This window comes from Notothenia rossii (assembly GCF_949606895.1).
Source record: "Notothenia rossii genome assembly, chromosome: 6".
NCBI lineage: Eukaryota > Metazoa > Chordata > Actinopteri > Perciformes > Nototheniidae > Notothenia > Notothenia rossii.
In genome coordinates, this window is record NC_136909.1 from 52,394,125 (window position 1) to 52,407,747 (window position 13,623).

Here is a 13,623-nt window from a genome sequence, read left to right on the forward strand (position 1 = left end):
GGGGAGATGTTTCTGTAGATCTAAGGGAAAATGTATGTTAGAGGGTTGGGGTTTTATGTGTACTTACAGGACTGTCTCAGAAAATTAGAATATTGTGATAAAGTTCTTTATTTTCTGTAATGCAATTAAAAAAACAAAAATGTCATACATTCTGGATTCATTACAAATCAACTGAAATATTGCAAGCCTTTTATTATTTTAATATTGCTGATTATGGCATACAGCTTAAGAAAACTCAAATATCCTATCTCTAAATATTAGAATATCATGAAAAAGTATACTAGTAGGGTGTTCAACGAATCACTTGAATCGTCTAATTAACTCGAAACACCTGCAAGGGTTTCCTGAGCCTTGAAAAACACTCAGCTTGGTTCAGTAAACTAAATCACAAGTATGGGGAAGACTGCTGATCTGACTGCTGTCCAGAGGACCGTCATTGACACCCTCCATCAGGAGGGTAAGACACAAAAAGAAATTTCTCAAAGAGCAAGCTGTTCACAGAGTGCAGTTTCAAAGCACATCCACAAAAAGTCTGTTGGAAGGGGGAAATGTGGCAGGAAACGCTGCACAACCAAGAGAGATGACCGCAGCCTTAACAGCATTGTGAAGAAGAGTCGCTTCCAGAATTTGGGGGAGCTTCAAAGACAGTGGACTGAAGCTGGAGTCCAGGTATCAAAAGTCACTGTTCACAGACGTGTCCGGGAAATGGGCTACAATAGCCGTATTCCCATGGTCAAGCCACTTCTGAACTCAAGACAACGGAAGAGGCGTCTGACTTGGGCTAAGGAAAAGAAGCACTGGACAGTTGCACAGTGGTCCAAAGTCCTCTTTTCAGACGAAAGCAAGTTTTGTATTTCATTTGGAAGTCAAGGCGCCAGAGTCTGGAGAAAGGCTGGAGAGGAGCAAAATCCAAGTTGCTTGAAATCCAGTGTGAAGTTCCCACAGTCAGCGATGGTTTGGGGAGCCATGTCAGCTACTGGTGTTGGTCCACTGTGTTTCATCAAGCCCAGAGTAAATGCAGCTGTGTACCAAGAGATTTTAGAGCACTACATGCTTCCGTCTGCTGAAAAGCTCTATGGAGATGAGGAATTCATTTTCCAGCATGATCTGGCACCTGCCCACAGTGCCAAAACCACCAGTAACTGGTGTACTGACCATGGCATTACTGTCCTCGATTGGCCTGCAAATTCCCCTGACCTGAACCCCATAGAGAATATGTGGGGTATTGTGAAGAAGAAGCTGAAAGACACCAGACCCAACAATGCTAATGAGCTAAAGGCCGCTATTGAAGCATCCTGGGCATCCATAACACCTCAGCAATGCCACAGGCTGATTGCCTCCATGCCACGCCGCATTGATGCAGTAATCCGTGCAAAAGGATTCCCAACCAAGTACTGAGTGCATTAATGGACATTTTCAAATGTTTGATTGTGTTTTGCTGTTATAAATCTTTTTTTTTTACTTGGTCTGAGGAACTATTCTAATTTTTTGAGATAGGATTTTTGAGTTTTCTTAAGCTGTATGCCATAATCAGCAATATTAAAATAATAAAAGGCTTGCAATATTTCAGTTGATTTGTAATGAATCCAGAATGTATGACATTTTTGTTTTTTTAATTGCATTACAGAAAATAAAGAACTTTATCACAATATTCTAATTTTCTGAGACAGTCCTGTATGTGTTAGAATATGTATTTTTACTCATATTTTGGTAGGGCAGCATCCTTTATCCACTCACTACTGTACAGTCACGGAACAACCTATATAGCACAATATATGTTCAATTGAGGTATGTCTAAATCTATGAAGGTTAAGGTTACATCTTAGAATTGCAGGGGCTTGGGTAAATTAACTAAAGTGAAGCAGGTACTTAGTATACTGAAACAAAAACACTCAAACATAGTTTTCCTGCAGGAATCTCATATGATGCAGTATGATTTGTCTAAAGTCAAAAAAAGATGGCAAGGTCAAGTGTTTTCAGCCTCCTATAGTTCACATGCCAGAGGAGTTTTACATCTAATTCACAAGTCAATCCCATTTCAAGTAGTAAATTCAATAATTGATCCCAAGGGCAGGTACATTATACTTCAGGGCATATTACTGTATGAGAAACTTAATTTAGTGAATGTTTACGGCCCCAACGAGGACGACCCTGCATTTTTTGATAATTTATTCTTGACCTTATCAACGCTCCCAGGTAATTTCATTATAGGAGGCGATTTGAATGTGGCCCTGAACCCACAAATAGACAAATCTACTGGCTCGGACACGTCCCATATTAGAGTTAGAAAATCTATATTCAATTTTAGGAAGGATTTGAGCTTATCAGAAATCTGGCTGGAACTGAACCCAAACAATATAGAATATTCTAGTCACTCTAGCACACATAAAACGTATTCACGGATAGATTACTTTCTAAAATCGACACAGATAAGATATAAAATCGAAGACTGCAAATATGATGCCATAGTGATATCTGATCATGCCCCGATATCTTTTACCTATGTAGATTCTAAACTGGTTAATAGCCCTCCGAGATGGCGTTTTCATATAAACTGGCTACAGGACCCGGCTTTTATAGACTTTATTGGGTAACAAATACATATTTTTTTCGAAATGAACACAAGTCTGACCTCGGCTTGCATCAGAAGGGAAGCTTTTAAAGCCTTCTTGAGAGGACAGATTATAAGTTTTACGTCTCCTAAATTGAAACGCACCCGTCATAAACTGGAAGAGCTGGATTATAAAATTAAAGTGCTAGAGAAAGACAAGTTTATGGATAGCTCTGAAAACCCACATCAGGAACTATTACTTCTTAAATGCTGAATACAATCAAATATCTGCTGAGAGGGCTGCGAATAGCTTGTTGAAGCAGCTGCAATCAGAAAGAGCTATTAATGCCATTGAAAAATTCTAAGGGAGATGTGACTGTGGATCCTGAAGAAATAAATGATACCTTTAGACAATTCTATGAAACGTTATACTCCTCAGAATATCCGCCTAATTCGGATGCTCAAACTTCATTTTTTAGATAATTTAAAAAGTGTCTCAAATGAAGAAAAAATCAACCTGGATTCTGATTTGACAACGGAGGAAATTGTAGAAGCAATTCATGCCATGAATGCTGGCAAAGCAGCTGGTCCTGATGGATTACCAATCGATATTTATAAGAAATTCAAGAGGAAACTTTTAACTCCATTTATGGAAATGCTTCAGGAATCTTATAAAAACAGCTCACTCCCTCTCTCATTGAGAGGTGCCATGATCACTTACTATTAAAACCAAACAAACCAGCCCATAAATGCCAATCTTTCCGTCCAATTTCACTTCTAAATTCGGACGTTAAAATTATCTGCAAAGTATTAGCACGTAGATTGGAGTCTGTTCTCCCTGTCATTATAGATATGGATCATGCCCCAAACTTTCTTTTCCCTGGCCACATCAACCAGCTCTGACTGGGGGATCCCAAGGCGCTCCCAGGCCAGCGAAGAGATATAATCCCTCCACCTGGTCCTAGGTCTACCCCTTGGTCTCTTTCCAGCTGGACGTGCCTGGAACACCTCCCTAGGGAGGCGCCCAAGTGGCATCCTAACTAGGTGCCTGAACCACCTCAACTGGCTCCTTTCGACGCGAAGGAGGAGCGGTTCAACTCCAAGTCCCTCCCGGATGACCGAACTTCTCACCTTATCCCTAAGGGAGACACCAGCCACCCTGCGGAGAAAACCCATCTCAGCCGCTTGTACCCGCAATCTCGTTCTTTTGGTCATGACCCATCCTTCATGACCATAGGTGAGGGTAGGAACGAAAATGGCTCAGCTCCCTTTTCGTCACAACGGTTTGTTAAAGCGACTGCAGTACCGCTCCCGCTGCTCCGATTCTCCGACCCATCTCACGCTCCATTGTTCCCTCACTCGAGAACAAGACCCCAAGATACTTGAACTCCTTCACTTGGGGTAAGGACTCATTCCCTACTTGGAGTGGACAGTCCATCGGTTTCCTGCTGATTTGGAGGTGCTGATCCTCATCCCAGCCGCTTCATACTCGTTTGCGAACCGATCCAGTGAGTGCTGAAGGTCGCAGACCGATGAAGCCATCAGAACCACATCATCTGCAAAAAGCAGTGGTGCAATCCTTAGTCCACCGAACTGCAGACCCCCTCCCCCACGACTACGCCTCGAAATCCGATCCTTGTATATTACAAACAGGATTGGTGACAAAGCGCAGCCTTGGCGGAGGCCAACCTTCACCTGAAATGGGTCCGACTTACTGCCGAGGACCCGGACACAGCTCTCGCTTTGGGAGTACAGAGATTGGATGGCCCTGAGTAGAGACCCCCTCACCCCATACTCCCGCAGCACCTCCCACAGTGACTCCCTGGGAACCCGGTCATACGCCCTCTCCAAGTCTACAAAACACATGTAGACTGGATACGCGTACTCCCAGGCCCCCTCCAGGATCCTTGCGAGAGTAAAAAGCTGATGCATCGTTCCACGACCAGGACGGAATCCGCATTGTTCCTCCTCAATCTGAGGTTCGACAATCGGCCTGACCCTCCTTTCGAGTACCCTAGAGTAAACTTTCCCGGGGAGGCTGAGTAGTGTGATACCTCTGTAATTGGCACACACCCTTTGATCCCCCTTTTTAAAAAGGGGAACCACCACCCCGGTCTGCCACTCCTTCGGTACTGTTTCCGACTTCCACGCAACGTTGATGAGACGTGTCAACCATGACAGTCCCTCAACCACCCCCGGGGCTTTGCCAATGCGAAGTTGTTTGACGACCTCAGTGACCTCCCCCCGGGAGATTGGTGTCGATCCCCCGTCATACTCCAGCTCTTCCTCTAACATAGAGGGCGGAGTTGTCAGGTTCAGGAGTTCCTCAAAGTGCTCCTTCCAACGCCCTAACACTCCATCAGTTGAGGTCAACAACGTCCCATCCTTACTGTACACAGCTTGGATGGTTCCCTGCTTCCCCCTCCTGAGGTGTCGGACAGTTTTCCAGAACAACTTTGGTGGCGCCCGAAAGTCCTTTTCCATGTCTTCTCCCACACCCGCTGCTTTGCCTCAGCCACGGCTGAGGCTGCTGCCCTTCGGGCCTGTCGGTACCTTGCAACTGCCTCGGGAGTCCCCCGCGATAACAAATCCCTGAAGGCCTCCTTCTTCAGTCAGACGGCTTCCCTGACCACCGGTGTCTACCAGGATGTTCGAGGATTACCGCCCCTTGAGGCACCTAGGACCTTGAGACCACAGCTCCCCGCCGCGGCTTCGGCAATAGAGGCTTTGAACACCGATCACTCTGGTTCAATGTCTGCCGGAAAAGCTCCGCCGGAGGTGTGAGTTGAAGGCCTCCAGCAGTTCAGAGTATACGGCCTTCTTGGAGACCCTGGAAAGAGTCCTGTAAGGGGCTCCTGAAGGGGACTCTTTAATCTTGCTGGGAGACTTCAACGCACATGTGGGCAATGATTGAGACACTTAGAGGGGAGTGATTGGGAGGAACGGCCCCCCTGATCTGAACCGGAGTGGTGGTTTGTTACTGGACTTCTGTGCTAGTCATGGATTGGCCATAACAAACACCATGTTCGAACATAAGGATGCTCATAAGTGTACGTGGTACCAGAACACCCTAGGCAGAAGGTCCATGATCGATTTTGTTATCGTATCATCGGACCTTAGGCCGTATGTTATGGACACTTGGGTAAAGAGAGGGTAGGGCTGGGCGATATGGTCTCTAAATGATATCGCGATATTTACTGACTATATCGCGATATACGATATATATCGCGATATTCTGAAATGTCCTCGAAAACACATACAAAAACATATTTAACCCCTTGATGTTTACAGTCACGCCAGTATGATGATTCTAGTAGTCCCTGCAACATATGTCTGCATTAAAAAAATCGACTAATAATGAAGAAAATTAACACATTTGTTGCAATAGTCATTTATGCACTAACTACATTACTACTTGTATCAGTATCAGTTCTTCCTCATTTTCCTCAATTGTTCATATTTGGTTTATTAAAATAATGATATTGTGGTCATTGTTAAAAAATGTCTGCTATTATTATGAGTAGTATTATTATTATTAGTATAATGCGCTTTCTGTCTTCCTGTCAATATCAGGAGTTAGACATGTAATGGCTATGTATTAGATTAGATTAGAACCTTCATTCTCCTAACCTGCTGGGACATTTCCCTATAGCCAATACCTTTTATATTTTCTACTCTTCACTTACTTGTCAGCATAGGTCGGCATTGATGTACACAGCCGACAGAAGACCTTGTTTATATTGGCATCATATTGAGAGGTGCAGTGACGCGTCCTAAAACCAGGAAGTAAGCTGCTGGTTCCTTCGACAAAAAAGCAATGGGATTTCTCCATAGGGTTTTGGAAAATAGCTGGAAATAAGGTCTGTGGAAAACAAACCTGTTTGATAAATGCACGTTTTGTTCAGCCGGATAATATCCACATGTCTACCCTACTTTTATAATTTTCTAATCATAAATCTAATCGATAGATTATAAAAGGGTTTTAGGACGCGTCACTGCACCATTAGAAAACAACTCCATCGATCAAGCTGGCTGAAATTGTCTCTCCCTCTTCTTGTCATGCTACCTGTCACTCTCCTTTAACTCCTCCGGTGACTTTCTTTTATTTGAAGATAGTTTTTTGCCCGGCGCTCACGGGCAAACGGGAGCCTGCTCGTGCTGGCTCCGCAGCAAACAGCTGTTTGCTTTTCACCCAACAACGACAACCGCCTCACGAAACGCTATGTTGTAGCGTTAATAAACGAAACAATTTAACAACATTGCTTGTCAAAATACCTATACCACAGGACAATTTTATTTTTTTTAAGCAATATTTTTAGTGGCCCGAGCGGGCAAGTGGAAAGTACGTTATGCTGGCCCGGGGTGTCTAAATAGTGCTTCCGAGCCAGCGGGCCATTTATAATGTCGAGCCCTGCTCTCTGTCACTGTGCATGTGTGTAATGTTTGTGTGCAAGTTAGACGGGGCCTGCGTGTGTGCCTGCGTGTGTGACTGTGTCTATGAGGGAGAAAGGAAAGCTCATTTAGGCCGCGGCGGGAAATTGATTTGACAACATAATACTCGATGTTCACGATGTGGTCATTTACGACATCGCATGTAGTGCAATCCACGATGTATCGTGTAAACTCGATATATCACCCAGCCCTAAGAGAGGGGCGGAGTTGTCAAGTGTTCGGGTGAACTGGGAACGTGAGGAGGAGGCCCAAGTTCAGGGGGCCTTCAACTCACACCTCCGGCGTGCATAAGCACACACAACAGTCAGAGTTTTCCCCCCCATAACCTGCAGGCGTAGGGAGGCGACCCTCTCATCCACTGGGGTAAACTCCAACAACGAAGCACCCAACCGGGGACTTGTGAGTATCCCCACACCCGCCCGGCACCTCAGCTGGAATTAAATTCCAGCTTTACTAAATGTAATTAAGAATTTTGGATTATTTGCGAAAATCCGGAATTTGATTTGGAATAATAGACGACACAGGCTACGTTTGACATTATTATACTTACCGTATGACAGAGGAGGAGTCAAACTTCCTAACTTCCAGTGGTATTACTGGGAAGCCCAATTACGCAGCATAATGTATTACTTCTCCCCCAACCCAGTCCCAGCATGGGTAGACATCGAAGCCTTTTCACTTACCTCTAAATTGCCACTTAACTCATACATGTATTCTGCCAATGTTAAAAAGCTCAGGGAACAAACATCTAACCCATTTGTATTGAATATGATCAATGTTTGGTATAAAATTCAAGATGTGCTAGAGGGAAAAATCATCAATATCCCGTTTTAGCCTAATCTTGGAAATGACCAATTTAAACCAGGAAGAATGGACCAAGGTTTCCATCATCGGGCAACGAAAGGTCTAACAAAAATAGGAGACATGTTTCAAGACGAAACGCTGATGTCATTTGAACAGTTGCGTACTAAATTTGGTCTTTCAAATAGCAGTTTTTTAAAATACTTAAAGGTACAAAGCTTTATAACTGCGCAATCAGTTTCTAACTCCCCCACCACTTTCTGAACTGGAACGATTGATCTCTGATAATTGTCATGGGAAAAGGCTTATTTCAGTGCTATATAACTTGTTGGTTTTTAACTCCACTGAATCCTATACCGACCGGCTTAACGCCTGGAAGGGAGATACACAGGAGGATATTTCCTTGGATGACTGGGGTGTGATATGTGCAGAGGCACATAGACAAACTGTGAATATGAGTCGTAAATAATAATAATAATAGATTTCATTTGTTAGCGCTTTTACAGGTGCTCAAAGATGCTTTACAGATATAGTGAAGAGAAAAGAAAAGAAAAGAATAATAAAATAATAAATAATAAAATAATTCACAAAATGCTAGATGTTAAGATATCTCTTGATCCTAAATTGTTTATTTTGGAGATTTTCCACCCCAGTCATAACAAAGAATAAAAAGAATCTCATAAACATGTGTTTACTCAAAGCAAAACGCTTGATTGCCTTGTCATGGAAAAACACTCAGAGGCCACAGGTGGGCTGAGGGAAATGAGTAATTGCTGTTCAGTAGAAAAGATAACGTATATTCTGAAAAGGAAAAATCAAACCTTTGATAGGGTTTGGGGCCCGTTTACTCAACTGTTAGGTGATGTTAATGTATCAATAACATTGGGAATCCATGAGAGCGATCTGGTTGAAAGGAAAAGTAAAGTACTTCTTAAACAGCTGTGACTATGTACACTTTTTAGGATAATGTTGCCACTGCCCAATTGTTTTGTTTTATTTTTATTTCATATCTTTTATTTTTATTATATATTTCATTTTTTTATTTTTAAATGATGTATTTTCTTGTCTTTGCCTCTGTTTTTCACTTTTTTGTGTGCAAGTTTGTGTAAGGTATGGCGTGTCTTGTTGTTTAAAAGAATGAAAAATGTATAACCATATTGTTTCAAAAAACAAAAAACAGACATGATGCAGGGGGTGAAGAATTTTCAAAACAAAACAGGAAACTGGTGTGAAAGATCGCGACATATTTGTCCATATTATACCAATGTCCTTAGAAAAATTGATATTGTCTGAGATTTAGGATTCCTAATAATAGGAGTGTTGTCTTAATGTTTTAAAGGCTGTAAAGCAGCAAACCAATATCATTTTCTGAATTTACCAGACTGTTATAGCAATTATATTATTTGCCTTCATCCAGTAGTCAATGAAACCACTTAAGAAATAATTATTTATCAAAGTTCTCATTGTGTAGCTATGTTTTAAAAGCATCAAATGTCAACTGTGCAATGGCCTCACAACATTGATATCATGGGATTTGGTCAAAAACATCACATTTGATTTTCTTCATATGGCCCAGCTTTAAGTTTTAGTAACAGTTCCATGAGCCCACCGTAAAATGTTTAATGACCCCCACCTTCAACAGCTAGAGGCATGTTTGAATGACACGTTGTGCACAGATGTTTGTTTCAAGCACAGCCTTGACACCCCGGCACTTTTGTTAGGAGTGTTAAAAACAGCTAATATCAAGGCATGATTAAAATCTCTCGAAAGGTATTTATTGTTACTTAATTACTGTTACATAATGACTAATGCATGTGATTTTTCGGGAAAACAGATGTAGCATGATGTACCTTCCCCCGCTGACCAGGTGAGAGTCCGTCAGAACAAAGCGACACACATCACCCTTGTGACCCGAGAAGATTTCAGACGGGTGACGCTGGAGCCTCCCAGACTCTCGGCACAGATGGAATGCTCCAATATCAGAAGCCTGAGACAGATACAGCATGTCCCCATCCAGCTGCAACCATGGCAACAGCCTAAAGACAAGATATGTGCTTTAAGAGGGATGCATGTCAAAAGGTTCTGAAGCCGAGAGGAGGGTATGAGCCTGTGCGCTTTTCTTGGTTGTATATAGAACTTTCAATGCAAGCCACAGGCGGACAGGAAAACCACTTTTAATAAATGTAAATAAAGAATGCTTTGTGTGTGAAGACAGTTTTAATCAGCAGATATCAAATGTGTCTCTGGCTCTGTGAATGGTTGATGCATTTTGTGACTATTTCTCTCTAGCTGAGTAAATAAGTAATAGTAATTATAAAAAATTAAAGAGACTTGACAGTTGACACAAAACCGTCTTTTTCTCCACAACTGCCTGGAGACCCCAATCTGCCTCCGGACCAAACTTGGGTTTATTTATTTTTTATATGGAGATTTTTTTAAAGTCAAGCATTACAGCCTTTATACCATTTATAGAAAAAATTCTCAAATACTTACTTTGTTTTCCATTTGAGAGGAATTGTTCTTTTGCAGAGCCCGTCCAACCAGTTGTGAGCAACCTTCACTCTCTCCTTCAGCTGGAGGTCAGGATATCTGCAGGGACAGGGACTGTGTGTTAGTGACATACTGAACACTGCCTTTACATTAGGATTCATTCAAGTATATTTTTAATTACATGTAAAAATATCTACATATTTATGTCATGTTTTCAGTCAGTTCTGAGGCCTGTACTACGAAGACGGATTTTCGCTTAGCGATCTAACTTCAGGGAAAAACTCTGGGTTTCCAGTCCTACGACGCTGGTTCTCTTCTTACCGGGCTAGATCTCCATGGTAACTTATGCTGAACGGCAAGCCTGGTCCGGAGCAGGTTAGGTTCCAGGATAAGAGATCAACTCAGTGAAAGCACTGACTGCTGACCAATCAGAGCTCAGTGTGCAGAGTTTAAAGCGATCAAGTCATATTACAGGAGAAAGGAAATACAGAAAAACTGCCGTTGCAGGAAAGACGGCCGGCAAAAATCAACTGACTGTGTGAACGCGAACATTAATAGAATATCACCTCCCATCTTCAGAGCAATCTGACTATTATAACATTAGCATTAAGAAAGCTTACTTAAATATCTGCCACAACATAAGCAACCGGATCAAAGTAACATTACGTACAGTCCGCGGCACTGTGAGTGCAGACGTCGATGTGTCCCATTATCATTCATATCACATCATAATGTATCATATTTCCTTATGTGAGTCAGCTTCTTGAGCCGTATCTGGCCGTGCAACACTCACAGTGTCACATACTGTATGCAGAAGTATTATTTTAAGCAACACATTAAGTTGACGAAACACTTGAGTCAAATATAATTAAAGTCAGATCCACTCGTGTCACGGGGACAGTGATATCATAAACCTGTTAGTACGCATTCAAACACTTTTTGTGTTACCAGCTGTATTCACTTTGCAGGTGCAGCTATGTGGCTTTTATCCTGGATAAAGTGTTTAAGTCATGGATGTTTAAAGTTTAACTTCTTTATATTTGACTAATATTAAAGTTCACTTTTCATTCAGGAAGTATGACGCTGCGCTGTCAGTGCGCTTCTCAATGTTTTTGATTGGTCAAATGTTGCTAACCCCGCCACTTTTATGTGAACTCGCACCTAACTAGATAGGGCAAAACTGGCTTGAGTTACCAAGTTGATAACCAACGTCGTAGGACCGCTTAGCGAGAGCGCGTTTGTTTTGGATTAGGTAAGCAGGGTAACTCAAACATATCCAGGTTATGTTGAGACGGCTTCGTAGTACAGGCCTCTGGACTGAGGTGGAGATATATCCATCCGTGAGATTTCTACCTTAAAATGCAATGGAGGTGAAATTCATTTGTACTGCTCACAGTAATGAAAACAACTCATTAGAAAAATAACACAGTATCTTATCAATTTGTTTTGTATGGCTCAAGAGACAGACACAGCTTATGTAAAAGGTTAAAACACAGACAAACAGTTTCAACTCATGGGCCCCAAGGTAGGGCAGCTCAATTAATTGTATTTTAATCGCGATTACGATTATGGCTTGCAACGACTACGAAAACAACGTAATCGAAATAAAACGATTTTTTTTTTTAATTATTATTACTTTTTTTTTTGTGGTTGAATTATACTTAAAGTTCAACTGTTAAAAACATTCTGTTCACATTTTTTCTCTCCAATAAATGGATGTTTTCAAAGTCAATGAATAATCACATTTAATAATCGCAATTACAATTATTGACCCAAATAATCGAGATTATGATTTTTGCCATAATCCCCTTCCCCCAAGGCTGTTAAATTTACATTCCTAAATTAAGTTGTTATTTTGTTTCTTCTTTACTTGCTTGTAAAGCGCTTTGAGCACCAGGGAAAAGGGCTATATAAATGTAATGGATTATTATTATTATTATTAAGTGCAATATTCTGTATGACTGTTTAAATTTGTACACTTTTGTACAATGACAATAAAGGCTTTCTATTCTATTTGAGGTAAAACAGATAACTCCCTGTGCATCAGACAGAATCTGGGAGTTCAAGGTTGTTTGAGGATAACAGCCTAACATGTAGGAAAGATTAACTTCTGCTCACTTAGGAATACTTTTCTGAGAAAATGATACCAAGGCAGTTATTGTGTGTATGCTCATATAGCTCAGTATTAAATGCATTCACATGTGATGAGAGAGCCCATGTCTGGGGGGACGGTCTACTCAGGATGTGTGTGTGTGTGTGTGTGTGTGTGTGTGTGTGTGTGTGTGTGTGTGTGTGTGTGTGTGTGTGTGTGTGTGTGTGTGTGTGTGTGTGTGTGTGTGTGTGTGTGTGTGTGTGTGTGTGTGTGTGTGTGTGTGTGTGTGTGTGTGTGTGTGTGTGTGTGTTGTAAACACTGGCACTGCTCATAACCATAGAATCTCATAACACAGCCCAAGCTAATGCTAAGCTAGTGTCATCAGTGTGCGACTGTTATCTTACATGTCCGTTCCATTTCGAGTAATTCCAGTGTTTAAACATTCTTTAGCAATCTTCCTCCACACTTCGTCTCGGCTCACAAAGCGGTAAATACTTTTACAAACTTGAGAGAGGCGACTGAGGGATGTGCAGTCCAAATGGGACAAAATATGGTAGAGAACTTCCTCCGGAAGCTGGGACAGCAGCAGCATTCTGTGCGGGCAGCGCTGCATGTCGGTCTGGTCTCTGCATAACATGGATGTATAATAAATATAATAAGAACCTGCATACAGAAAGCGGCACCGGGACCGCTGACAGCAGCTGATGACGACAAACCTACGCGACCGGACGTGATGACGTAGGGCGCCGGGTTTTGGTTGTATGCGGCAGCTGAATAGCGCTTTGAAGTCCGGACAGTGAGGACTGCCTGCCGGGGAGCCAGGCTGCGTCTCATCGCAGACCAATGGAGCTCAGTCCTCCTGGTCCTGGAAAAGAGTTTTGATCATTGAAACGATAAGATTCATTCGAAAGTTGTATTCCTGAACTTTGCAAATTACAGTATTACAGTATATAAGTATTCAGACTTCAGAATATTATTTTTGATTTAATTTAGAAATTATTTTGAATTATTTATTTTTGTATATTTCATTTTCAAATATATTTTGTTATTTGAGTGTTTTATGTCAGTGGTAGATTTGATGCTTTCAGATTCAGATTTCCAATTACACTTATTAGGTTATTACCGGACTGCACTCATGGCATCCTTCTTGCTCAGAAACAACATTCAGTCAGTCTTGTTGACTTCTCTGAATTCCAGTTTCATTCATCGATTACTCAACGAATGATAATCGTGTGAA

The 13,623-nt window shown here is 41.8% G+C and overlaps 1 protein-coding gene across 2 annotated transcripts in view; it reads right to left on the bottom strand.

Moving 5' to 3' along the window:
• fbxw4 (F-box and WD repeat domain containing 4) overlaps positions 1–13,123 on the bottom strand; it is a 101,263-nt gene extending 88,140 nt beyond the window's left edge. Inside the window, exons 1-3 of one of the 2 annotated variants that reach the window (XM_079686296.1) lie at positions 12,791–13,123; positions 10,298–10,393; positions 9,655–9,840 (exon numbers count right to left, since the gene is read on the bottom strand). In XM_079686296.1, coding sequence (XP_079542422.1) covers positions 9,655–9,840; positions 10,298–10,393; positions 12,791–13,023 — 515 coding nt within the window. In that variant the 5' untranslated portion in view covers positions 13,024–13,123. The remainder of the gene's footprint in view (positions 1–9,654; positions 9,841–10,297; positions 10,394–12,790) is intronic. The other variant, XM_079686295.1, reaches the window with a different exon arrangement.
• Positions 13,124–13,623: the final 500 nt, after the last annotated feature.